General features: G+C 41.0%; 1 protein-coding gene across 10 annotated transcripts in view; it reads left to right on the plus strand.

The window, feature by feature from the left end:
• The first annotated feature begins 3,391 nt into the window (after positions 1-3,391).
• Positions 3,392-26,183, plus strand: part of SOX5 (SRY-box transcription factor 5) — a 296,996-nt gene continuing 274,204 nt past the window's right edge. For 9 of the 10 annotated variants that reach the window (XM_027790491.2, XM_013301316.3, XM_055808076.1 and 6 more), the window contains exon 1: positions 3,392-3,539. In XM_027790491.2, coding sequence (XP_027646292.1) covers positions 3,502-3,539 — 38 coding nt within the window. In that variant the 5' untranslated portion in view covers positions 3,392-3,501. Of the gene's footprint in view, positions 3,540-14,697; positions 14,719-26,183 lie in introns of those variants that run through there. The other variant, XM_055808074.1, reaches the window with a different exon arrangement.

Below are 26,183 nucleotides of genomic sequence, written 5' to 3' on the forward strand. Positions count from 1 at the left end.
TCCTAGTCTAGCCAATGGTCTCTTCCACAGTTCCTGATGTTGGTGGTGATTGCTCTGGTTTATAATCATATTAGCGGACAGCCAGCAAGCAAGGAGCCCCATTGTGCTAGGCATAATACCAGCTTGGATGAGTATGTGGTCATTGCCCTGAAAAAGCTCAAATAGGAAATTATATAGGAGGGGGTAAATATATGTCATCAGACAGGGGAAGGACGTGGTAGAAGAAGGGCAGTTGTGGAGTTCGGAAAAAAAAAAAAAAAGTAAGGTCAGAGAGCTGAGTCGAGCTGATGTGCAGTCAAAATATGGTAGTCCTGTTCTGCCAAAACTGTTGAGAGTTTTTGAATAAAAGGTGGTCTTCATTTTCTTCCAGCTGGGGCTTCTGAAAGGCTTTTCTCTGCAAACTTCTCCCAGGGCCAAGTGTGAGGAAAGAGAGGAAGAAAGCAAGAAGCGGCAAGGAAGGAACAGCATTTATAGATGGGCAATGGTGCATCAAGGGGAATATGAAAGACCAAGAAAAGGGCCCCTAAAAATGTGAATACAACAATGAAGTATGTTTTAACCAAATAGTAGATGCAAAAGTCATGCCTTTGTGGGAAAAAGCTAAAATACATTGTTTCGGCAGCGTAAGGACTGTTGTCAACTGTGAGGCACAGGGGATCTTTGTTTCTCATCCTTTTGCGGGAGCTGGCTAGCTGTGTCAACTTGGGCAAGCTACTAAGCCTGCCTGCATCTCAGTTTCCTTATTTGAGGCCAAATTCTCCTACTAAGTAGCCTCCTACTCCACAGAGAGATTTGCTGATTTGAATGGAGCCCCTGCAGAGCGAGATACTTCTCAATACAAATAAAGTTTTGGAATCGGCCCTAATTATATTTATTACCTGCAGAGGAGTAATGTGAGACTTAACATGGTTTGAGACCCTCAGGTGAAAGTATTCGGAATTGTTCTTTTTGATCATCTGCTGCTTTTCAATGTGTACTTCATAGCTGTCCTAAAAGGGCCAGCTCCTAAATAAAAAATGAAAAATCCTTGTACATATTAACTAGATTTGTCAGACTCCTATGAGCAGACCTCTGTGGAAAATATTATCTGCAAGGGGCTACTGAAGGAAGCCAGTTTACCCTGCCCCTCAGTGAGGAGCCATTAGATCTACCTCATGCCAGAAGTTGACAGATTGTATGCGACTCCGCTGTGAGCGCTGGGGTGGTGTAAGGCAGGCTGGAGGCAGCCTTCGCAGATCCTCTTTTATGAACGGCAATGAAGGCGCCTTTGCAAACTTAGCTTCGGCATTTTGTTCATCGTGAATGGTCTAATGCTCTTTGGGGATGATGTGCGTAAGTTGCAAGTGGGTTTGCTGCTTGTGATTAAAATGATCATCCCAGACTTCTAGCTGACGATGCCTTTATGCCAACACTGGACTGACTGGTCCCTGTGTGAGCCTGCTGGTTTATCACACACGCACTGAGAGGGAAAAGGAGAGAATGAAACAGCGTAGCTCTCAGATATTAATAAAAATAATAAGCTTTTTCTATTTGGAATTTTTTAAGCCAGTATGCATGAGCATGTTGAACATTTTATGGCTGCTCTGTGCAAATATGTGTATGTATTTCAAAAAGTAAACTTGCTTTCTCAGTGTCACTGGGAGGTAGGGATAAGAGGGGAAGAGAGGGGGGCAGCAGACCTAATCAAACTGTTGTAGGGTCAAAACCTCGTGGATTTTAAAGGCCCTTAATGTCATCCAGCTGCAAATTAAAGTAGGGGGGGAAATAAATAATAAGAGAAAGGAATTAGGGCTGGGGAACTGGAAAGAATGGAGTGTAGATATATGGGTGTGGGTGTGGGTGTGTGTGCATGTGTGTGCTAAAGAACAGGGACACCAGTTTTTTTCTTCTCCCCCCCCCCCCCCCCGCCCCTTACTGGGAGTTCAGTGCCAGGCTGGACACGGGCCGTGCAGACTATTGAGGCTTTGTGCGCTTCGGTTCCAGAGTAGCCCCCGGCTAATCCCCGGGGCTCGGACGGGAATTTCCCCGCGGCGTTCTCCCGGCCGCTGACCCCTCTCCCCGCCGGGCCGGGCCGGGGCGGGCTCGGGCGGTGCAGCGGAGCCCGCAGCGGGGCGGCCGGCGGGTGTCCCCGGGCCGCCGGGGCGGGATGCGGGGCTGGCCCCGGGCGGCTGCCGGCGCACCCGCGCCTCCGTCCCCGCCCGTGACCGGCCCGTTACCTGCCTGCCGGCTTCGCCGGCCGGGCTCTTATCGGGATAACTGGAAATGCCGCGGAGGCTGCGCCCCGGCCGTCGGCCGAGGGGCTCTGCCGCCGCGCTCCGTCCACCTTGTTATCAGGGGCTGCCCGGGCAGGGAAAATGAGGGGGACCCGCAGCGGAGGGACTCCTGTTGCTGGCCCGGGTCGGGGTCGGGGGGCGGAACGGGCAGCGGGGGTTAGAAAGAAAACGAGACAAGCCCGAGCAGGCGGACGGAAAGTTTATTTGTGTTGTTGTTTGTGCGTGTGTGCGCGCGCGGCCGCTGTTTTGGCATGTGGGTACCTTTCCCCTTGCACACAACGGGGCTGTTTGATGGAGTTTGGAGCTGGGGAAACTTTGGGTTTGTTGCCAGGACGGTTCGCAGCACTTTGTGGAAAGCAAGAGCGAACAGTGAGACCGACAGAGTGAGTGACAAGTTGTTTACAGGTTTCCTTGAAGGGGCCTCTGCTATATTTCAATCTGTCAAAGTTGCTTTTCTTCCCTCAGAACAATGCCTGATTGTTGTGCGGGGAGGTTGGTGATTTTTTTTTTTTCTCCCCTCCCCAAAGAGAGAGAAAGAGGGAGAGAGAAAGCGAGAGAGCAGAGAGGGAGGGGGGAGAATGGAATGAAAGTTCTTCGGAGCACAAATGCCTTTGGTAACATTTTAATGTGTCTAAGCTTTTCTCCCCTATTTCAACTCCGAGAGAGTTGATAACTGTTTCAATTTAATCAGTCTGCTCTTGTTTTATCTTCTTTCTCCACTGATCTTCCTCAGCGCAGGGGATTTGCTCCTGGTTTGTCGGTTTAGGTGGATTGTCGGGCTTTTTTTTTTTTTTTTTCCCACCCCCCTCCTCTCCTCCTCCCCCCCCCCCCCCCCATTTATCCCCCCCCCCCCCCCCCCCCATCGGTTTTTAGGACATTGAACGAGTTGACTTTTCCCGTTTGGCGGCGGCGGGCGAGCAGAATTAAAAGGAGGAGGACAGGCACCCCGAGGTGCCCAGCGCCTCGCAGCCGCGCCGCTGTGGGGGGAGCTGTGCGCGCAGCCTGCTGCGAGGCGCGCTGCCCCTTTAAGAGACTGGTCAAGGAGTCCTAGCTCAGAGCGAGCGAGCCGGGAGGGAGGGAGGGAGGGAGAGGGAGGGAGGGAGGGAGAGAGAGAGCGAGCGAGCGAGAGAAAATCAATCGGTTTAGAAGGTTTGGACTCACTTGACAGGTTCAGTTGGAGGCGACCATAGGTGGCTGCTGTGACAAAGGGAAATTGTGCTTTTCCAGCATGCTAACTGACCCTGATTTACCTCAGGAGTTTGAAAGGTGAGTCGAGTTGCTGGGGCGGGGGAGCCGCTGCCTTTTGCGTTGGGGGGGTGGGGGTGGTCTTCCCCCCCCCCCCCTTTTTTTTTTTCCTATTTTGTTGTTTGTTTGTTGTTGGTTTCTTTTTTTGTTGTTTTTCTTTTTTTTTTTTTTTTAAATTTGTATGAGCACGCGTGTTTGCGCGCGTGTGCGCGGATGGGCTGCCCGCGGTGAAGGCTCGCACAGCACACGGGGACGGGCGCGCAACTCCGGCGCTTGGCGGCAGGCCGGGGAGATGCTCCCCCCGGCCCCCCCGTTACCTTGGCTGTTCCGGCGGCGTGTCAGTTCGCCGGGCGGGGGGTGGGGGCGGGGCGGGGCGGGGGAGCCCCGTGCCCGCGGCGGGCGCCGCCGAGCCCCGAGCCCGGCCGCCCCGGCGGTGCGCAGCTTTGTTCCGCTGCCTCGGCGGCCGCCGAGCCCTCCGCCGGGCCGCCCGCCCCGGGGCGCACCGAGCGCCGTGCCCTCCCGGGCAGCCCTCCCCGCCCCCGCCCGCGGGCTCCCGGGCGACGGAGGATGCCCGGCGGCGGGCGAGGCGGGGGGTTCAACTTGCAGCCTCGCCCTCCCGTCAAACTTGGGAAGGCGCTCCGCCGAGCACATGACCTTTTGTTGATCTAGCAGGAGCGATTATTTTTAGGCAAGTTAACATCCCGGCCCTCTGTCAGGAGAACATCCTTCTGCCTGAGGAGGGGGAAAAAAAAGTGAAACTCTCGCCTCCAAGTTTTGGCCGTCGCCTCTCTTGCGGAGTGTCAGGAGCAGGGTCTGGGTGTGACGAGTGGGGTTTGGGTATGACGTAGACGTGCCCATCTCCCTCTGCCCGAAGCAGGAGCCTTCCCTGCCTGGAATTAAGTTTTTGCTGTCACTGGCGACGGCTTGTGACCTCCGAGAGTTTAGTCCTTATTGCATCTGATCTGGCGCTCCTAAGAGGTTTTGAAGCGTTTTCTCAGGCACTTGTACACGCGTCCATTGATGATCCGGCATCCCTTCCCTCCAGCTTAATTTTTAAAGGTTATTAATAGTCCCTTGTGCGGCTGCAGTGAACAATCCAAACTTTCATTTCTAAGCAGTAAATAAAAGAACGCCAGGATGCGCGTTACTTAGGTTGTTCTCATCTTCGTGAAAGCTACCTCCTGTATAAACATTTGGTTGTATCTGACTATGCAATACAAGCTAGGTGCTAGACCAGCTGGTTAAAAATATGCTAAGTCAAGCTGTTCATCGTTCAAACCTACTGAATTTGATAGTAAAGGCATAGAAAGAAGGCAAGATAAAAACATTTTAAGTGGGCTGAGGAACACGCACGCAGAGAAAGGACAAGAGAGAATGCTTGAATTAAAAGATTGGAGAAAAATAAAATTGGGAAATGCAGAAGAAAACTATTTTAACGCTTTCAATCCTCATTCTGCAACTAGAATACTTCCTTCCTAGAAAGTGGAATTGGCGTGGTTGCGCTGCTCCAAGGTTGTCTTTAATACAATTAATTTTCCAGACTTAGTTGGAAAACTTGGCATTTTTCTTTGGTTTGTTATCATTACAATAATAGAACAAAATTGGTTTTGTTCATGTGCATTGTATTAAGTTAGTTCAACTACCTCAGGAAACTGTTACAGTTTCTGGTGTGGAATCTGATCTAGCATCATGGTCATGCATTTGTCTTGTTCATACAATTAATAGATTCAAGTATTTCGTATGCTCCACTAAGATTATACATACCAATTTATAAGCAAGCAATTTCGATTATTCTTTGAACTTTGTGATGAACAGCATACTTGTAAACTCTGTGAAGCAGAATGAAGTCCTTTCATTTTCCTATTGGGGGACTTTTTTTTAATCTGAAGTCTCTCTGCCTTATATTTATATAAATTTTATATAAACCCAAATAATTTTAGACAAAACATCTTCCTTTAGAAATAGAATGAGCTTCTGTACTCCTTTCTTTTTTTTTTCTCCCCTAGGCATACATTTCATTTTCAGAGATCCCAGCTTTGCTCTTGTAAACATTCTAGTTAAATAATCAATACGCTGCTCTCCTTTTGCTATGCAGATAATAGCAAGCAGTAGAAATGTGAAGCAATAAAAACGAACCTTGGGACATATAATTTTTTTTTTTTTAACAATTTTCCATCTGCAGTTGAAATTGGTAATACAAACCAATATCTCTGTTAATCATTACCATTTGTTTACATTGTGTGTGTTTGACTATAGTTACACACACATACACAGAGTAGATACTGTCCATGTAATATATGTGTGTTTATCAGAAAACAGCCATGAGGACACACTTTCTCTTACCCAGAGATGCACAGACCCTCAGACACACACACGCTTACAGAGTTGACGTGTGTATATATGTCCGATGCACAGATGACTGTTTTTTAGACGTTTGAGGCAGGTTATTTTCCCACATTCTCAGTAAACACAGTTCTTGGAGCACATTTTTTCAGTTGCTGGGGTCGAGCTTGTCGTATCTGTATGACTGACTTCAGTGTTGTTATTATTATCTATCTCCCACTATTCCCTTTTAAACTTGAAGAGCAGATTAGAAGGTAAAGATTTATCGGGTGAAGTTGTTTGCAGTTCAGGTCTCAGAGCGTCTGTATATGTATCTCAGGAGGTTATTCTTCTTTCTCTGTTGTCTTTCCCATGATGTTTGAGTGTATCCTGGTAAACTGCAAACAGTTCAGAAACTTTCCCTCACCCCAGATGAAGGGATCTGAATCAAGGGGACTTCTCTAGTGTGTCTGTGGCCATTATCGGGGGGCATTTACGATACACACTTGGAATGAAAATGATCCTCAGTGTCAGATGAATAAACATTCATTAATACCTTCAGCATCACTAGCAAATTGCAGTAGGTTTTGTGAATTAGCATGTATAATCGCCATACCAAAAATGTGAGGGTTTTCGTCTTTTCCAGAGAAGTTACTTTCACGTCTTTATTTCTGTTTGTGGTGGTTCAGCTGCTTGATTGAGAAGAGCATCAGAATGCATAAGCTGAGGGGGATGATGTTTGCAGAAATGTAGGAAGAAATGATAACTGGAATCTGCTCCGTTTGTTACACAGGGAAAGGATAACTTCTGGGATGTACTTTGTGATGTACCTGTGGCACTCTGAATTGGCTTTAAAGGTCTCGAAAAGAAGAACTCTTTTGTTTGGGTTTTCTTTTTTTTTTTTTTTTATTTTTTAAGATGGGTCATTACACTAAAATATAACAAGTATGGCCACACTACAAAGAAAGTTTACTTCATTGAGGAAAAAGTAGAGACAATGTAGCCAGAACCATTGGACAGCTGTGAAATTTACAGAATGATAAAATCTCAGAAATGCCCAACATAAAGTTTTAATGTCTTAATAAAATCTGATTAATGAAAAATAGATAAAGTGACTGCTTAACAATGTCCCTAGTGTATGGAATGTTCTTAAACCTAAATTAATTACTGCATATTTACATTTCTCTGTAGACTGAGAGAGAGACTACGCTAGGCATCCGGACAGAGTGACATCCTTTCTCTTTCTCTTTTTCATTCTTTTATTTTTTCTTTTTTTCTTTTTCTTTTTTTTTTTTTTTTTTTTTTTTTTTTTGTGTTTTGGGGTTTTTTTTTGTTTTTTTGGTGGGGTTTTTTATTATTATTTTTAACTTGCCAGTTCAAGGCAAAGAGGTACATAGTGTTTGTGGAAGAAAGAAGAATGGGTTATTGCTGCTGTAGGAAAAAAGGAAGAGCTAGAAAAGACAAAAGGCATGGATGGGAGCAGTGAGGATGGGGACAGTAGAATAAGTTTAACATTTAGAGTCACCAGTTCCGGGCACTCGAAACATTCTCTGTACTGCGAATAGCTTGTAGAAAGGAAAGGCTCAAGGATGTAAAGCAAGCCTCTGCTGGGAGGAAAAAAATATACTTAGCTGCTTCAGTGCTGCACTGCACGAGTCATTTCAGACTCCCACTGAATTTATTTTGGGGTTGTACCAACACTGTCAAATGGAGAAATCATTTTCCTAAAAGGAAACTTTGCGTATTCCTAAGAGCTTTTCTTAGCTAAAGTTACCCTAAAAGCTTTCTTCTGCTGCTGCATTCAGTGAGAATTTTGGAGAAAGAATAATACCTTTCTATTAACCAGCTTGCTCAGAATGACGTCCCACTCTCCTAAAATCTTCCTGTAGAAGTAAGAGAGATTACTCCTTCATTTATAAGAAAACAGTGAAATTTCTTTAATATCGGGCTGAATAGCTTTCACCTCCCACTGAAATGTTTTGAGAAAAGGACCTTATTGCTTATGTTTGTATTTCTAGGGGTCTGGGATCTGAAGAATAAATATAGTGCCATTTAAAAGTTTCAGATACTGGGTTTTTGCAGTGACAAAAATTATCATGTTTTTATTTCTCTGAGCTAAGGCTGAAGGAATTAATGCATCTGCAGACTACTCATTAATGTCCTGTGTGCGCTAATTTCATTTGTTGTGCTTACACTTAGTGAGAAAGAAGTTGACTGTTACAGATTATGGATTTTAATGAACATCTCAATAATTTACCAGTTGCTGAAATTGTGAACTAAACTTGGAAGGCAAAAGCCCAAATGAGAGAGCTGATGAGTGACACACCAGCCTGCACAATTCGACTGTTGTATTCATTGCATTTGAATCAAATCGGGAGTTTGGCATTACTAATTCTGGGTGGCTGGCTCATCATATGCATTCAAGGAGGTAATTAAAACACACACAAACACATACACACACTCTCCCACCAAGCATCTTGCGATGTTTATGTGCATAGTGTGTTTGATTGGTACCTTTAGATAGGAGAGGAATTGTTTCTCCTTCTCTTGCTGTCCAGAGATCTTAAATATATAACTAGTTTACAAAATATTTACTACTTCTCAGGGAGCTTTTAACAAGCATTTATGGCTTTATCATTTAGGAGGCATGTAGTATCTGGTTGAGTTACTTAAATGTGAAGCACCCTGATAGGGTAGGCATATGTGTCTGTGTAATGTGATATATCTGTAGCTGTACAAAATACAGTTTTACAATATTTATACAGGAAAAAAGTATCTCCTTCCAAGGCAGATTTATGGTTTCTTTGCATGCTTTTCATACTATACTTTTAAAAAAATAATCTCTTAATGTTGAATAGGCTACCTTCATGTTTACATGTCAGATACCTCTGCTTCTTCCAGAAGTCGGCGTGACACCCTCTTGGCTTGTTTTCTGGTGGTGGGTTTTTTTTGTTTGTTTGGTTTGGTTTTTTTTTTTGTTTTATTTTATTAATTTCTTGTGTAGGCCTGGTTATAGCGTAATTAACTTGTAAGTGAAAGGGGAAAAACATGTTGTTATGTTGTACCTATACAATGGAAATATTCAATGCCTGTGAATTCTGCTGCTGTAGTCAAGAGAAAAGAAGAGCTCACAGCAATTAATCAATAGCTGTAGTACGTCTGCTGATGGCAAGGAGTTTGTTTAACAAGTAGCATCCTTAGAAGCAAAGTGCTTTTCCCTTTTAAAGTACCTGTGGATTTTTAACTAACCTGGAAAACATGTGAAGTCTCCTGTACTTCCTACAAAAGGTAAAACAATGTTGTATTTGAGTGTGTTAAAAACTGTTCTGCAAGTTAAGCAAATCCTTGTCACATTATTGTATTACCTAAACCAGAACTTCTCGAATTTTTGAAATGGGTTGGGTTGTTCTCTTGAGCTTTTTGCTTTGGGCAGCAGGCGAGGGCGAGCAGTTGCACACACTGTGCCTGACGGGGATTTATGGCATTTGGCCCTTTCACATACCCTCCCGCAGACCCCTCGTGAAACCTCGCCACCCTCCACGGCTGTAAAGTTTTCACCGACGCCTTTGCTGAGGGTTATGATGCTAGCCTGCAGTCTGCCACACGTCCCACCTCTCCCACACCCTACTGAGATGCTGCCTCGGTCCAAGTGGCTTGTACCTCACCTGTGGCCAGCAGCTGCCTGGGGGGCAGCGGGGAGCCCCACGCACCGCAGCCTCTGCTCGAGAGACATTGCTTGTCACCTCCGTGCCAAGCCCAGCCTTTGCCAGCCTGAGAAGCAGGGAGTCTCTAAAAGTTGTTCCTGAGCCCACATGTCCTTGTGGCTGTGTGAAGTTCTGCATGCGGTAGTTGTGTGGAGAGAGCAAATTTAGACAAGCTTTTGGAAGAATTCTGGTGAGCGCTGCTTGCAGGGGCCATGGTACTTGAAAAGAATGTAAGGAGTAAATGGAAATAGTGACATGTGCAGTGGTAATTCACAGAAGCTGTCTAGTTTTTTTTAGGATAGGTGCAAAATTTATTTATTTTTCAAATAGAATAAGTAGGGAAAGAGAAAGACGCAGATTGAATTCTGGTTGCTAGAATCACCAGATGTTAATATGAACTTCAGGAGTGTTAGAGGTGCTGCCCATGGTATTGGAGGAGGGTGCGGGTATTTGCAAATGTTTTTCTATCCCCTATTTTTGATGTGGAATGGCGCTTCTCTTCAACTTGTCTTTTTGTCAGCTTGTTTAAGAAAAAAGAAATAATTCCAACATGATGTTATTTTTGACTTGTAGAACTCTCAGAGTTGAAGTGAACATGAGAAAAAGCTGGGGGCTCGTTTTGAAAGTTTGAAATGGCTTTGACCTTGTTTCCCTTAAAAGTATTTTAAGATTGATCAGGTAACATTCCTTAATTCTCAAATTGTAATTATATTTTCTATTTTAAAATTTTATGTTTGGTGTTCCACATTTCCTTTTTAGACTTCTGGTTTGAAAGACCAAGTATGGAAATTTGTATCGGCAACTGCTCTTTGAGATCTATAATAATTTTAATTTATGTTGCTTTACTGTATACTTCTGCTTATGTGTTTTCTCAAGTTCATATAGACTGTCTTTGTTGTGTTTTGTTTTGGTGGGTTTTTTTCCCCTTAGAATGTAAGTGTCTGCATGCTCTTTGATCTAAATATATCATAAAATGTTACCTTAGTGCTATTTTTTCTGTGTGTTGTGTTATAGTCTCATTACTATGTATTTGTTTCTGTCTTACTAATCTTAACATAATTCTGTTACTTTGGGGAGCAAAAACATAAGCAGAGTAAATAGAAATATAATTTTTTGTCTGAATAATCAGAGTTCTTTTTGGTGGTGAGGAACTCTGGGGGAGAGAGGGGTATGTACTATTCTTGCATAGTTAAGACCATTGTCTACATCGAATGTTCTTCTTGAACCTTTGTAGTTCTAGAGAAAAAAGACCTAGGAAGAGAAACCCATACAGTTTGTCATCCTCTTCGGGTTTTTTGGTGCTGAGCGTGATTTTTTAAGAATGCAGGAATGAAAAATTGCTCCATGTTTCATTCGTTCATCTCGCAGGTTGGGCATAAGCAAAGATAATGTATCTTACAGTGGGCTAGTTACTTGCCATTGCCAGCTCAATAGATAGCACAAAACCAGAAGAAAGGAAAATGTTAATAGTTCTGAAAATTTTTTAATTCTCTTACTCCTTTTTTACCATAGTTCCATGAAAAGATTTCACCAAACTTTTCTTGCCAATTAAAACAGTGAGTCTAAAAAAACCCTCAATAGTATGCACACCCATATGTACAGGTGCATTCATGTTTGTTCTCTATAGTTTGGTATATGCATTCACTGGGTCACATTAAGTTGCGTTATCTTCAGTTTGCTGGGAATCCTAAAGAGACTGTGCTTTAATAGAGTGTGATGCAGCTAAAATTCATCACAGTCTGAAAGACCACAGTGCGTCTCTGCACACACTTTCTATAATTTTGGGGTATTCGTTATTTCAAGAGAGTGTTTAATGAAGGCTGTGAAGTTTATGATGTCCTCTCACCTTTTGGGGTGACCAGCCTGAGCTAGGGTTGAGGCATTTCGGCAGAGCTTTGTGCTGGGAGGGAGCACTGACTTGCTGTAGTTCCACCCATGCTGTATTTGACTGTAGAGAGTTCTTCTGTCTTCAGAGAAATTCCCTTAGCGGCCTCATTACACTCTCTTTGTAAAACAAGACTGAAAACATTTTTCCTTAAAGGTTTAGTCAAGTTTCTATTCATAGGGTTTTCTCCCTAAATTTCGATGCTGTGGCCTCACTGGGGCAGAGGCTTTTTTGGATAGAAATGAGATGTGTGGGAAGGTGATGGTTGGTAAGGGCGGAGGGAAGGATGTTCTTACCCATTTGGCATGTCTATTAACAAACTGGGTCATTTTGTTGTGTTGTATTTACATGACTTGTTCCTGTGCTGGTGTGAAATGTGAATCACCAAAACATGATGATTATTTAAAAGAAAAAAAATAATAGGCTAAATGAAACAAAACTGAAATAGAACTGAAAGCCTACATGAAATCAAATTAAAACAGAACGTGCAACTTCATTCTTTTGGTACAATTTCCTTCTGCAGTTGCTGAGTAAAGCCAAATAAGTTTCTTTTCCATGTATGTTAAAAATATCGAGGCTTTTGAGTTTGAAAATCAAAGGGTTATAGAAAATACATATCTCTCTTCAGGTTCAGCCTTTGGTTTGTCTTTTGCTCATGGGTTTTGGCAATTTAAGTAGGTATTTATGGCCAGTGTGTTGTAAAGAGGACTATTGATTCTCATCTTTGTCAAAACTGTATGAACATTGAGTTGATTCTGGTTTTGCAACTGAGGTGAGAATTTGGCAGAATTTCTCAGTGCAAGGCTCTCATCCTTTGCTTATGTTTTGCAAGTTCTTCTGAGTTCTGCTATTCTTGCCTAAACTCTGAAATTAATTGTGTGACTCAGGAAACCATATTAGGCTAAGGTGTTTGCCTGAAATACCATGCAAAGTATGGAAAAATACTGTGCCATTCTCAAGTATGCTATGCATCTCTTTTATAGATAATCTGCATGTGTATTAGTGTCATTGATTTAGTGTGTTTTTGTAGAGTGCAAGCATCCTGAATCAGGACCCCATTATGCTCGTCACTGTACAAACACAAAAAAGAAGGTTTCTTTCCATTCCACAGAGCAGCCTTTGTGCTTAGAGCTTAGAGTAATATCAATGTGTCTTTGTATGGGGAAAATTCAGAAACGGAGAGTAGGTAAGAGATCTCTAGCATGCTTCATGAATGAGATTTCAGTCCTGAAGCCATGCTTTAGAATTTATAAATTGAGCAATATATTTGCATGTGTATTCTCTGTATGTTTTCTACACATATGTATGTAGAAGTTGCTTTACTGTTAGAAGTACTGATAATATTAATAATAGATTCATACTTCCTATAAAGTCTTTTGATTAAGAATTCAGAGCATTTGGAAAGCACTAATATACAAATCATGAAGGTTTCTGTGCTCTTTAGATCGAGAAGCAAGATTAGCTTCAACCTATAGATGAGAAAGCTGAGGGACAGTATCACAAAATTGTTTGCATGGGTCGGTATAAAAAGTAGAGATATGACTGCAGGTCATCTACTTGAGATCCTAAGAACATCAAATTACAGACTTCTGTCTGTCTGGTTATAATTTCTAAAGGTCTCATTCTAACAAGATCAACTATAGTATTCAGAATACTTTAAACTGTAAAGTAGGGACTTCGGAGTATAATGAATAATGTAAAGTAAAGAAATATTTACAACCCCAGCCGCATCAGTTAGGGCTGGGGGGGGAATACTGTCCGTAGCCCCTCCAATTATCTGAACATGCTTCTGACTGCCTACCTGGAGGTGAGTTTGCAGAACTGGAGTTAGGCAGCGGCACCCACAGTGTTTAAGCAGTAAATTGAGAGACATTGTGTGCTACTAACAGTCAGGTAAAGGTTTCATCCTGGAGAACAATTAACATCTCAGCCATATGTACAAGAACTGTCATATGTTTTATAACCTGAGGACCAGGGACTAGGGGAGTCCAGGAAAAAATTATTCACATGGAGAATATTAATGTGAGGAACAGACTCTACTGAAAGCAGGCAATGTAGGCAGCCACAGTGAGCAAACCAACTAGCTTAAAAGGAAAAAAACACGCTGCGGAACACAAAATGCTTTGTGATTCTTACCTGCATATTTGACATCTGTTCTTTAAATGTGTGATAGAGATCCAAAATGAAGGAAGTGATACAGCTTATTGAAAGGGAGGAATTATTTTCTTATTCATGTTAAAAGTTCTAATCTGTTCTAGTGTTTTTATTTTTTTTTCATTTCCAACTGTATGCTCAGTAAGAATAGGGCTGAATCGCTGGGGTCTGCTGGTGGATTCAGATCTAGTCTCTGTGTTGCATCTTTTACTACATACTGTTGAGAAAATAGGTATAAACTAAGGAATCCTAGGTGGATTTGATCTCCGTAGCCTATGAATATCATGACTGAGCTATTAAGTTATTTTCTTTGATAAGCTTTTTAAGAGGGAGACTACTTTCAAGATAATGGATTATAATCAGGCATGTTCCATAGTGTTTCAGTACTAGTTATTCAGCAGTGTGTTCACAAAGACCTATTTTGTGGTAGGGCTAGTAAAGGCATCCTTTAAAAAAGTACCTGTTCATTCTGAGTTTGGACTCAGTGGCACTGAAGTTCAGTGTCAGGTCCTAAAAATGTAGGCCTAATTAATTAATATTCTGCTCAATTCTATGAAAGAGGCTGAAGTTTTTCACCTCAGTAAATCAGGATGGCGTGAAGTGGTAATTCACGACAAGATCATTGACCAGAAGCCTGACTTTCCTTAATTTGCAGCAAACTTCCGTCAGTTGCAATGCCAGCAGAATTCGTAAAGCATCAGGAGAGATCTCTGCAGGCTTCTGGAAGACTGTAGATTTCAGAAGTTCTGTGTCAGTGTGCTTTAAAGGCATGTTAAGTATCTGTTCCTCCTACACAACATGTATCCCTGGCAGATTAGAAAGATCGGAAAGGCGGTGATGAAAATGCACCTGGATTCTGCCAGGGCTAACATCTGGGCCATAGTGGACTTGGCACTGTGCACAAAATCAATCTTTGTTTTGAAACTGTGTGTTTCCTAAGGTAGTAATTCCCAGTTGTGGCCACCAAGGTCTTAAGTGAGACTGCAGCACAAAACGGCATTCTTCCAAATATACATTTGTTTGATAACCTCAGTTGTCAAAAGTGTGACCTCTGTTAATTTGTCACCAGGCAAATTATTGTCACCAGTTCCCAGATTCCGTGAGAACCCCAGGCAGACAGCAGAGCCCCATGCTGGTAAGCATTTCTGGTTTTGCTGTTTGTGGTAATAAACAACCCACTTACAAATGAGTTGACTGAGGTACCTGCAACTGAAGTGGCTTGCCATGGGCTGTCCGGTATAACAGCAGCAGATTCATCAGCAGATTCTTGGAGGGCTCACTGCCCTCGTCTGGAGCTGATTCCTCCAGAGCAGCATAGCCTATTTTATATTCTCATATTAAATAAGCTAAATGAATATTGGATAAGAAAGACGGAGCCTTATGATTAAAATGATGAATAGAATTTCCTTCTTGGTGTTACTTAGAAATATGAAAACAACATGAATGAAGGTGCTGTTGTTATAGTTGGATAGAGTCTGACATGGAAGCCTGTATTTTTAAAAGCAACTATAAAAAATCAGAGTGTAATAGAAGTTAGAACATTATTTTAAAAAGAAGATAAATAAAATAGCTTTCTACATACATGTGCAGTCTATTGAAAGGCCATCCAAAGCACTGATACCAATTTAAGAAGATGATCTTTTGCCTTAATTATACATCTGGGACATATTAGCTGAACATTTTGTGGAGAACTGTGAATACCTTAGTTGCCAGTTGTCTAAAATGCTGCTAATGATTGCTTCAGTGCCAGTGTTTTGATGGCTAGAACCTAGGCCTGAATATGAATACAAAGAACTCAATCTAAAAAAACTGCGTGTGCGCACACACTTTTTATACAAAACAGATTTCAACCATCTGCTTGGCACTTAGCTTTGCAACTATAGGCTCTGATATGAAAGGGAGCACTGTCCAGGTTATGAATGGTGTCACTTTTATTGGTACCTTAGAAAAATCATAGGGTTTTTAGAAAGCTTGCGTATCCAATGGTTTTCTTCAGTGGAATAATAAAAACTACTGCTTTAGCCAAAATTTTGTGCCTTCCATCGTTCCTCCAATGGCAGCATCTCCTTACCCTTGCAAAAGGGATTTTATAGTGACGAAAAGTTTCTGTTCTGCACCTCAGCATTTCAAAGTCTATCAGAGGAGTTTAGATGAGTGGCCCTTAGAACTGACACCCCAGATGGTTTATGACACAAAGCACTGTTTGCTTAGGAATACGCTGTATAGCAGAGTCTGTTGCCCAAGCACTGCAGAGCGTGTCAAATCAGCATGGAAGTTAATGGACCAAAAGCCCTTCTGAATTTAACACTTTCCCATTTGATCTGAATTTACAGCTTTAAATCAGGACTGCAGTTTTCCTTTAGTGGTGCAGTGGTGGAAAGTGAAGTTGATAACATAGATTACAGGCATATAATACAATCATTTTGACCCAATTCATCTATTTAAAGGTTTAGAATGAATGAAACTGACTAACATCTTTAGTAAAAGCCTATTCATGAAATATATTTAAAAAAAAAAATGAAAAATTGAAAGTTAGGAGAAGATTTGAGTATGTATCGCTTTGATACTCTGACCAGGTCATCTTTTACTCTTAAAGTACAAAAAGTCAAACATCTTTGGAGCTTTCACTCTTTGTTAGCAATTTAGGATATTATTTCTTTGCCTTTGCTAGATTTATCCTTAAAATATGCAGGACAAAATATGTTTCTTTGCTTGTTTTCTTCAAAAGGCTTTGATAGTATTCTCCCTTAGGCACCCGTTTGGAAAAAGATGACGAAAATGTAACCTCCTGCATGTAACAAAGCTTCTGTGTTTGGCCATCCATTTAGTGCTGTGTCACATTAGTACTGTGTTGTTAACACCTTTGGACAGGGCTAAAGGTTCCTTGCTGCTCTGTCTAGAGAGCTGCTTGTGTCGGATCATAATGTTGCTGGACACTTTTCTCAATAAACACACTTTTAATTTAAAAGTAGGGCTGGGTTTTTGCTTCTGAGATGTCAGGAGTGTGAATAAAAGGAGTAATTGTTATTTATGCTCTTATTTTATAAAGATTTCGTTTCCTCTATGTTACGTGGTGTCAAGAAAGTACTACTTTTAACTGTTACATTTTATTTGCCTGAGTCTGTCTTTTTGTGGAGAACATCTGAGATGATGAAAGAAAGATAAAGTTGGATCTCTGTGGATAAGATGATGATAATACTGGAAACTTAAAAGCTGCTGCATAGTTTTAGATGAATCATAATGTATGGACAGCAAAAATCCTACTTTAAAAAAAATATCTATAGGAAATAAGCCTTAACTGTATTAAGGTTGTAGCCCTAATAAGCTAATAGACTTGCAGCTCTCTGTATTATTTCTGTCCAGTCTCTTCCTTCCTCAGCTATTCTCCTTTCACCTTCTCCCCACCAGCAGTCGGGCATGCTTTCTACATTTTTGTGGAGAGCCCTGTTATTCTCAAAGGTAGAAATTAAAACAATAAACCTATTAGGCTTAAGGAATTTCTGAGGCCCTTTAAGTGGTGATCTGGATGGAAAGAAAGCCAGTTCTCCAGCCACTGTGTCACCATGCCTTCCCGTAGCAACTCTATTGAAGTTACTTAACCATTTTATTTAGTGAAGCAGTTCTTCATGTTGCATGCCATAAAATGGGTTTCTTCAGGAGTGGGAAATAGAAGCCTATCTTCTGTTCAGTGTTAATGATTGTACAAGAATAAGCTCCTATATTCAGGGATGGGTGAGAAGAAATTCTGTAGGAAACGGTCTGAGTGGATACATAATGAAACCTTGGCTATTCAGCTCTTGTGTTCTTGGAAATTTTAGAGGGGAAAGTCTCCTTGACCAATGTCAACAATTTGGTCATTTTCTTTGCTTCCCCTCCTCCTCCCTTTAGGTAATATATTTATTGTCAATTTATTTTGTGTAGATTCCTCCAATCCGCTGTGGTTGGAAGGGAGTTCTGGAACGAGTGCATGGCAAGGTAAATATGAGACGGCAGTTGGTGGTGTGGGAGGGAGGGTGGGGAGAAGGAGGTGGCAGAGGATACGACAGTGCAGCTACAGTTTTAAACAACCTGACAGTTGTCCCCCTTTTTATTAAAATGGTAGCTTTCAAGCCAGGTCCCTGAACTGTTTAATTTGATTTACACTGTTAAGGCTAAGTTCCCTCATGATGTTAATAAGAACTGAACCTTTAGATGTTGCTTTCCCTTCTCCCCCCCCCCCCCTTTTATTTTTTCCTTTTTTTCTTCTTTCTTTTCTTTCCACCATTAGAATTCTAGTTGTGTCTCTTTCTAGTCTCTTTCTATTTGCTTAAAACAAATGGCTGTGCTGTGTCACCATTCATTTTAAGCTTAGACATCTGACTTGGGAAAAGCTTGAAATGGGAAGAGGGTGGTTCACAGAGGAGGATGCATTTGGTAGATCTAGTGGGCTCCTTCTTACGATTTTCAGCCAGTTCAGTGTTACTATCAGGTTGCAGTTGCATTTGCATTAAAGCTGGTTCAAAGACTGAACTTCAGCTTTCTTCGTAGCCTGTCAGTGTCCAAAATAAATGAGGTTCACAATAGGCAGGTGCCAAGTGGCTACAGTAATGTCAACCCGACAGTTTCTTTGACTGTCCAGCTCCAGTGTATGAGGGAAGGTGAGGTCAGGCACACAGGACTTAGGAAATCAATCCCTTGAAGTATTACGTGCTACTTCTTCTTTCCAGGAAGCCCTAGGTACAGATTTGAAAGTCTACAGAATGAAGTGGGCTACTACATTGCAAAGGCTATATAACATCTGAATTTTTGGAGATTCTGATGTTATATTTAATACTGAAAGCAGGAGGAAAGGATGAATGCATGCATAGGAAGAATGCATGATTTTTGGAAAGAAAAAATGTGTGAAAGAATTGTGTGTGAGTCAGCTGGTACAAAAAACTTCTGTGTCCTTTTAGAATTCGGGGGCAATTAAATGTGTTTTATTGACACACTGCCTTGTGTCACTCTGGTTTTCGGCAAATGAGTTTGATGCTCTTATTGGTAGTCTTAGAAAAGAGCGCAAGGGCTGAGTGAGTCTAGAGAGCAGCGTTTGCCCTCACCTCCAGAGTTTTTATTACTGGCTCCTCTGCAGCCCTGGGTAGTAGGGACATCATGGGAAGTTCGTTCTTCCTCTGTTTTTGCAGTATTGTTGTGTGAGTGAACAGAAGTTGTGCTTGTCATTCAGCCTCCTTGCACAAACCCCCATTCCTGAAGGACGGTAAGGCTCTGTCCAGCTCCTACTAAAAACAATTGTAAAACTCTCCTTGACTTAACATGGATGTTGGATTGGGCCCATTAGATGGGAAGAAAATAAAAGTGGAATTGTTGTTAATGATTCCTATTGATGCTTTTCCTGGCACAAAGTACTGCAGATAATTGTTTTTAGATGAAATACAGTTACATCTAAGTATTACATTTATTAGCTTTTCAAAGGAGGAATAACCAAACTGGACATATGGGGTGTTTGAAGTGTGATTGTGTGAGACTAAGATAATTTCAGGAGAATAGCTTAAATCGCAGGATATGTGTGATGCCCTTTGTATACAAGATGTGGGGTTGTGGAATTTATTTTGCATGCACTGGTTTTCACTGAGAAAGAATCCAGAATGCAAATATATAGTCACATTTAGAATATATAAGGAACACAGCCTCACTGCTGTAGACTTCAAGACCTATTCATCAGGCCTGATAGTGACATGATCTATGGAAATACTTCAATTCAGCAGGTTTAATCCTTTTTAAGAGTAAGTTGCTTGAAAGCATTTTGAGTAAAGACTGAGAAGGAATATGGTATATGGAACACACAAATAAAGGCCAGCCCTATTAGGCTCTGAGTAGCTTTAAATCCTTTGAAGTTCTGTAGGTTTTGAACTTCCTAAAAGATCAGAACCAACAAAAGAGTTTTCACCTTATCTTCATGTTTTTCTGCTGTAATCAATGATGTAATTTCCACATTAAAAAGGGGTACTAATGTTTCTGGTATAATCTAGCCATTGCCCCAGCCCTCCCCATGATTTGGTTAGAACATGTGGTATAGGCAGATACTGAACAGTCCATTTTTCTTCAGCCTGATTCTGGAGTGTTCAAGTTAAATGATGTGTGTAATTTCTCCATGTTTTGGAATGTTTCCTGTTGACTTCAGTGTGTGATTTAGCTGTAGAAGACTGTGATCCAGAGCCTCTTAAGAGCAGGCAGAATGGTGAGGGCACTGCTTGTCTCACTGTGTTCTTCTCATTCATCCAGCGGGTGAAGGGAAGGAATGAAGTGGCAGAGCTTTTGTTGCTTCTGTTTTTTGGGAAATGTGTTCAAAGAACTGTTTTGGAAGATGATGGTGAAGTTGTTCCTACTATTTGCACTGCATTGCCAAAACATTGTGCTCTTGTATGAGGTAATAGCTGTGGCTTGTGGCGACATTATGAAAACATTGGTTTGTTATGATGATTGCAGAAAAAATCCCAGATACATGGTAACGTATTTGTAATATTGTATTGAAGTGAAACATGGAAAATACAGCATAGCTTGGAGTCCCCTTGGACTGATTTCATGTTTCAGGAATGAAGAAGCAATTGTGAAAAACTGAAATGGGTGTACATGACATCAATTAAATAATAGATTTTGGTCCATTTTAGTATAGTGTGTGTCTTTTTTTTTTTTTTTTTTTTTTTTTTTTTGGTATCAGTAGTATGTGTTACAATTGGTTGGTAGTAGAAGGTATTTTACATTGCTAATAATCCAAATTAGATTATATTTTTTTGTGTGTGTCCTGTGAAATAGAGGCAATATTAACTAAGATAACATTGCTGCTGGAAGCCATTGTAGAACAAGAAGTAGCACATAGGTAATCTAAGGCTATCGAAGTATCTATATAGGCAAGAAGACCACAGACTCTTTCCCCTCAACATCTAATCCTGAGGTAAGGCACTCAGCATAACAAACAGAAAGAGATTTATACTGTCCTTTTACACCCTTCAGCTGGACAGTCTAAGCTCCTGGGTTTTCCAGCTATGCTGACTGAGAGGTTTGAAATTAATTTTTGAACTTTTGAATGCCTCTTTGTTTATACAACCTATTTTTGTTTCTTCTTTAACTCCTTTTTAGTTAATGGGTGTTACTAAATCTAAAAGCTTGGATCATGGCTTTTAGATTTGTTAGTTTAAGGGAATAGACTTAAAACAACACGATGGCCATGAGGCACCAAAGCTCTAGGTGCATAAAATTGCTTATTACCCTATTACAACAATTTTTATATGCCTGCTAGGTATGTGGGTCCTTCAGTTCAAAACCTGCTTTATCTGCATTTGATGTCTTCCATTGTGTACAGATAATCAAGCCAAAACCTCTAATGTTTAGTAGGAGTCAGTAGCAAGAGAGCACTGGTGATGAATGTTGTAAGATCGTATGAGAAACAAGTCCCAGAAGAGGTGTATTAAGAGCCGTGTATCACTATACCACCAAATCAGCACTGTTGTTTGCTTCATCCTCTTCTTTTTCCTGTGACTTTTCATCTTTTTATCACACATTGCAAAAGACTACTCTTACGTATCTATCTTTTAGAGAGCTGAACTGCAGTATTTTTGTAATGCCTGTTGTTATGACATGTTTCCTATAAAGCAGAGCAGGATCTACAGCAGAGGTGTAATGAATGACCACAGTCAATTACTGTGATGAGCAATTGATTCCTGGTTTTTGAAAGTATGTCCTTAATAATTATTCATTCGGCTGAACTATCCTATTCTTTGTATGAGTTGTGTATAGAAAGATAGAGGCATGATACATGTTATTACTCATATAGCTGTGTCAATAATGATATAAGCTATATAGATGTGACAAATGGACTAGAATAAATAATGGCAAAGAACAGAACTAAAATATTTAGCTTTAGGTAAATACTGGCTCTTTTTGGTGTATTACAAAAGCTAGACTATAAGAAAAACACAGTCTCAGAACAATTACATCAAAAAATCTCTAAAGAAGTTTTAGTCCAGTCAGTGGGGTACTTTTTCTAGGTGTCTTTTTTTCTGCTTTATATGGTGATTCCTGCAGCATTGCATTTATTCTGTGTAAGAAATAGATATTTAGGGTCATGCTCTGTTTGTACAGGAATGTCCTTTTATAATGTGATAGGTAGTATGAGACTAATGAAGCAGAACAGTTAGACTCACAAGGCATGGGTTTATTGGAAATAATTAAAAAAGAGAGAATGCTAATTTATTATCCTGATATTGTAAAGCTCAAAATGGAGTGCCCGGAGTTTCTGTTGGAATCAGTGGCAGCTGGAAATGCTGAGAACTTTGCAGCGTTAGGCATCCTCCTCACACACTTCAGAAGGTGCTAAAGTTAAAAGGGAACTTTTAACTCTTTGAGGTCATACAGCCTCACTGTGAAACGCTTGTCTGCAAAACATCCAGGGTCTGGTGGTGGGGTGAAAAAGGGAATGGGAGAAGGAATAACAAGGGAGGGAAGGGAGGGGATGGGACAGGTCTACTTGCATAGGTAAACTTGCATGAAAGATGAAGCTGCCTGCCTTCTGTCCTACCTTTTCCATCATAAACAGATAGTGGCATGATACTGGACAGTCAGTTCTTGTTCTTGGATTATTATTATTTTTTTTAAGTCGTGGTGGTGGGTCATTTGGAATTGCTTCATTTTGTTCTATTACCAGGGTGAACAGGAGGGTTTGGCTGGTAATTCATAGGTTGGGGAGGTTGCAGCTGGAAGTGTACAGGAGTGGCAAAAAGGAAGGAAAAAAGGGAAACAAAGGTTGTTTTAGTTTTTTCTAAGGTGTATGGCTATACAGGTTTTGGGATTCATCATCCAGTGAAAAAAAGTGAGAGGCGGACCAAGGAAAGTTATCCTGTTTATTTGGCTAGGCCTTCCTTTGACTCAGTATGCTATAATCATCTTTGTGCTGGTTGTCTTTAAAAGTATAATTAATCTGGAAGTGAATGTGGGTGGTGGGTGGTATGGCAAAGTATTTCTTCAGGAAAAAAAAATAAGAAAGAAGTGGTCTGCTGAAGAAAAAAGTCTTGTGTAGCTTTCCAGTTTTTTGGTTTGGACGCTGTATGTACGTAACTCGGAAGCCAAAGACGTCCCGAGTTGAAGCCCAGGGAGAGTTCACTAGAAACAGTATAATTGGAACATGCCCCACTTTATTACAAAGATGATAACACTTTGTGCTTCTATTGTGCCCTCTGTGCTAAGATCTCAAGGTGCTTTGCAAATACTAAGGGATTAACCTGTGGAGTGCCACTGCCAAATGGGTATTATTACTGTCCCCCTTTACATGCCTGGGAATTGAAGTACCGAGGGGTACAACAGCTTAGTTGTGCAACGCTTTTGCCTGGAGAGAAGAACTTAGGTGAAGTCGCCCCGCTGCAGTAAAGAGGTTTGAATATAGCAGGAGGAAAATTTAGTACCTGCGTCCCTCTGAGTATTTGCAGTTCTTCACTTAGCTAACATTCAGATTGGTTTTGGTAGACAGACTTGCAACCTTAGAGGGACAGGAGGCAAAGTTGTAATTAATTCCTCCTTAATTGGCATAGCAGTAAGTAATTCTGCTTAATCCATTCCTTGCTGTGAGGATGAAGTAAGGCTAAACATCTGAATTGTGGAGAGGACAAGGGGAAGAGGGGGAGTAGGCAGTGAAAGATGGACAGAGACAGACATTTCTTACGCTGTTCTAGGCACATGTTAAGAAATACCTACATAAATAAGACATCTCTCTTATTTTTCCCTCATATTGCCTCTTGACTTAATTAGGTGAAATGCAAAGAAATAGGGAATTCAGTTTGGAAAAATTCACTAATTTTTCCCTACTCCTCCTTGTCTTTCATTCAGTCCGTAAGAGTCTCTGGAGTGTGAAATGTGAAGACACCAAATTGGAATTAATTTTGCTTTTTCATTTAACAGATTGTGTTACATTAACACCACACTATTGCCAAGCAGCAAACCTTTCCTTTCCTCAGATGTTAGCTACTAATACAGACTAAAGACTGCTGAAAGAATGGTTATACTGAAATGCTTTATTTAAGTTTATCCTCCCTTGTGGCTCGAATGGGCCCTGATTCTGCTAAGATGTATTCACATGAGCAGTCTCACTGAGTTCGCTTTTATTGCTTCCTGGCAAGTAAGCTGGATTCTATTTCATATATCATCGCCCAAGTTAGAATTTCAAAGCTCACTCAATCCTCAGAGAGACCTGTGCAAGGCTCTCTTCTCCTGTATCTACACAGGCACTAAACACACTGAGGACACAATTGAATTAATCAGGGCTACTCATGTACAGAAAATCAACCAAGATTCTATTTAAGAGATGACAACTTTGATATCATATTGTTCATTACCAGCCAAGGAATTGTTCCTGCTTATGTAACAGGATTATTAAATTGTTTACTGATGATAAGTCTTGCTTCAAATATTAAGCATGCATTGAGAGTTGTAGTATAGTTCTACTGAGAAGAACTACCTATAGGTTACATCACAGGATTTATTTTCTCTCCCTAAATTGTGTTTTGTTTGCAGTTTTGAGTGCATGCTTTTATTTTAAGTCTTACAAGTTTAGCCCAGGATCTGACAGTCAGGCTCTCATGCTCTTGGATGGTGACCAATATTCATATTCTGCAGGTTAAATTCTTCTCCTGAAGATACTTGCCTGTCTGCAAAATGTTTATTTTGTGCCTCTTGTGGTCAGGATACGTTCTGGAAGTTAGTTATGCAGATCGCAGGGGGGTTAAATTTGATTCTGCTGTTAGTACATTGTTCTATGGTCTGTGACTAGAATGAAATGCTGTTCAGTGGCCTGTGGAGTAATTGGTTCTGCAGGACTTATAAAAGTAGTAGTAGTAGTAGAGAGGACTCAAATTAGAAAATGAAACAAACAAAAAAAGTATCTACATGACTTTCAGTGCATCAGTGCTTGAGACTGTTTGGTGAGGCGGTGTCTTTGACATTACCCCTGTCTAGGGCAGAATTACACCTTAATAGTTTGGATCCATTAGTTTTCTTTGCTGAAGATGGCAGTATTTAAGGCTCAAGCTCCCTCAACAGCAGTAGCCCATTCATTGGCACCATCTCACCAAAGAAAATAGAAGTCTGTTCTCTTCATTTTTAGCAGGACCATATCTCATCTCTCTGTAAGAGACTATTCCATTTCAGGCTTCGTGCCCTTTGAACTAGAATTTTCATATACGTTATTTGGAAGATCCTCTGCTACAATTGTAAGCCTAAATTATATAAATTTGAGAGAACCTGAGCAAAACTGTCTTTGAGGGATGATTCTTCATTCAGTTGCAGTACTGTTGCCTTTTTCTGTCTTTACAACTAATCCCGTTGCATTTGGAATCATCAGGACTCAATGTGTAGTCGCTGCCCCATAGACCTGGGTCATGAACCTAATGAGCAGTCAGTCCTCTTTAATGTGAAAAAACCCTCTTTCACTCTGTGTGCCTGTATGTTAAAGATGACATGGTTGCACATATGTAGAATTATCTTGCGTTTTGTCTATTACAAAAATGGAGAAATATATTCCAGTGCTGCTGGGACTGCCATTCTCAAGTGTAAAAGGCTTCAGCTGCTGCTGTGTTATATCTACTACCCATAGTGGTGGGCATGTGTGGGTTTTTTTTAACTTGTAGACCATTTCTAAAGAAAAATACAACTGTGTGCTTCATAAACATATAGCTTTTTCTAAGGATACTACATTTTAAAAAAATTCATTACCTGCCTGTGTCTTCCTTCTAATGTTAATCCACTTCCTTAAACTATAGCGTGCAAAACAATACATTCACCAGGCTTGTGGTTTATTACTGTCATGGTTGGGTTTCCTGGTTGGTGAAATAGGTTTTTAAAGTACAATTTGTCAGGTGTGTTTGATCCCACTGAAGATGCAAGGCATGTGATGTCCGGGGCTGCTCCAGTAAGGCTATCTGGTGACTATCCATTAAGTTCAGTAAAGTTAAAGTAGGAGCTGGGAGAATGTCAGATGTCATACGTTGGTCATAGTATTGCCCAAAATTCTGAAAGTGGTGTGTAGTGTATCAAGCCCAGCAATCCTGGATAACATTAGTCAAATTTTTTCTGTCAAGGCTCAACTGCATTTTGGTAAGTAGTTTCTTATACAAAAAGATTCCCCTCTGTTTCTGTGTGACGTGGACCCGAGGGTAGCTAGCACTAATATGCTTTACTTCCAGCCATCTCTTCCTGAGTTCTTTTTCACAAACAAAGCGTGGAAAGATCTTTTAAAATTTATTTTTCCTGTTAGATTCTAAGCGTAAGCTTCTAGTAGAAGAAAACCAGAAAACTGCAAAAGGGAAAACGAAGTTTCTGTACATCAGCTTGATTTTGGCAGTACAGAACTGCGTGCTTTATTAAGTGCAGCTGAATGGGGGTGAATTATTTGTAACTGCTACTATATGTGGGAAGGCATAGAATGTAAAATATAACATCAATAATGAATGCTTTCCTATTGGTGGATAACTAATTTTTAAACTGCGTAGAAAATGGAGTTGCTGGACAGGACTCACTTAGTGAGGCTGCTGCCTGCCATGTAACTTTGCTGCTTTTAATAATGGCTGATTACACAGG

Source organism: Falco peregrinus, chromosome 6, assembly GCF_023634155.1.
Source record: "Falco peregrinus isolate bFalPer1 chromosome 6, bFalPer1.pri, whole genome shotgun sequence".
NCBI lineage: Eukaryota > Metazoa > Chordata > Aves > Falconiformes > Falconidae > Falco > Falco peregrinus.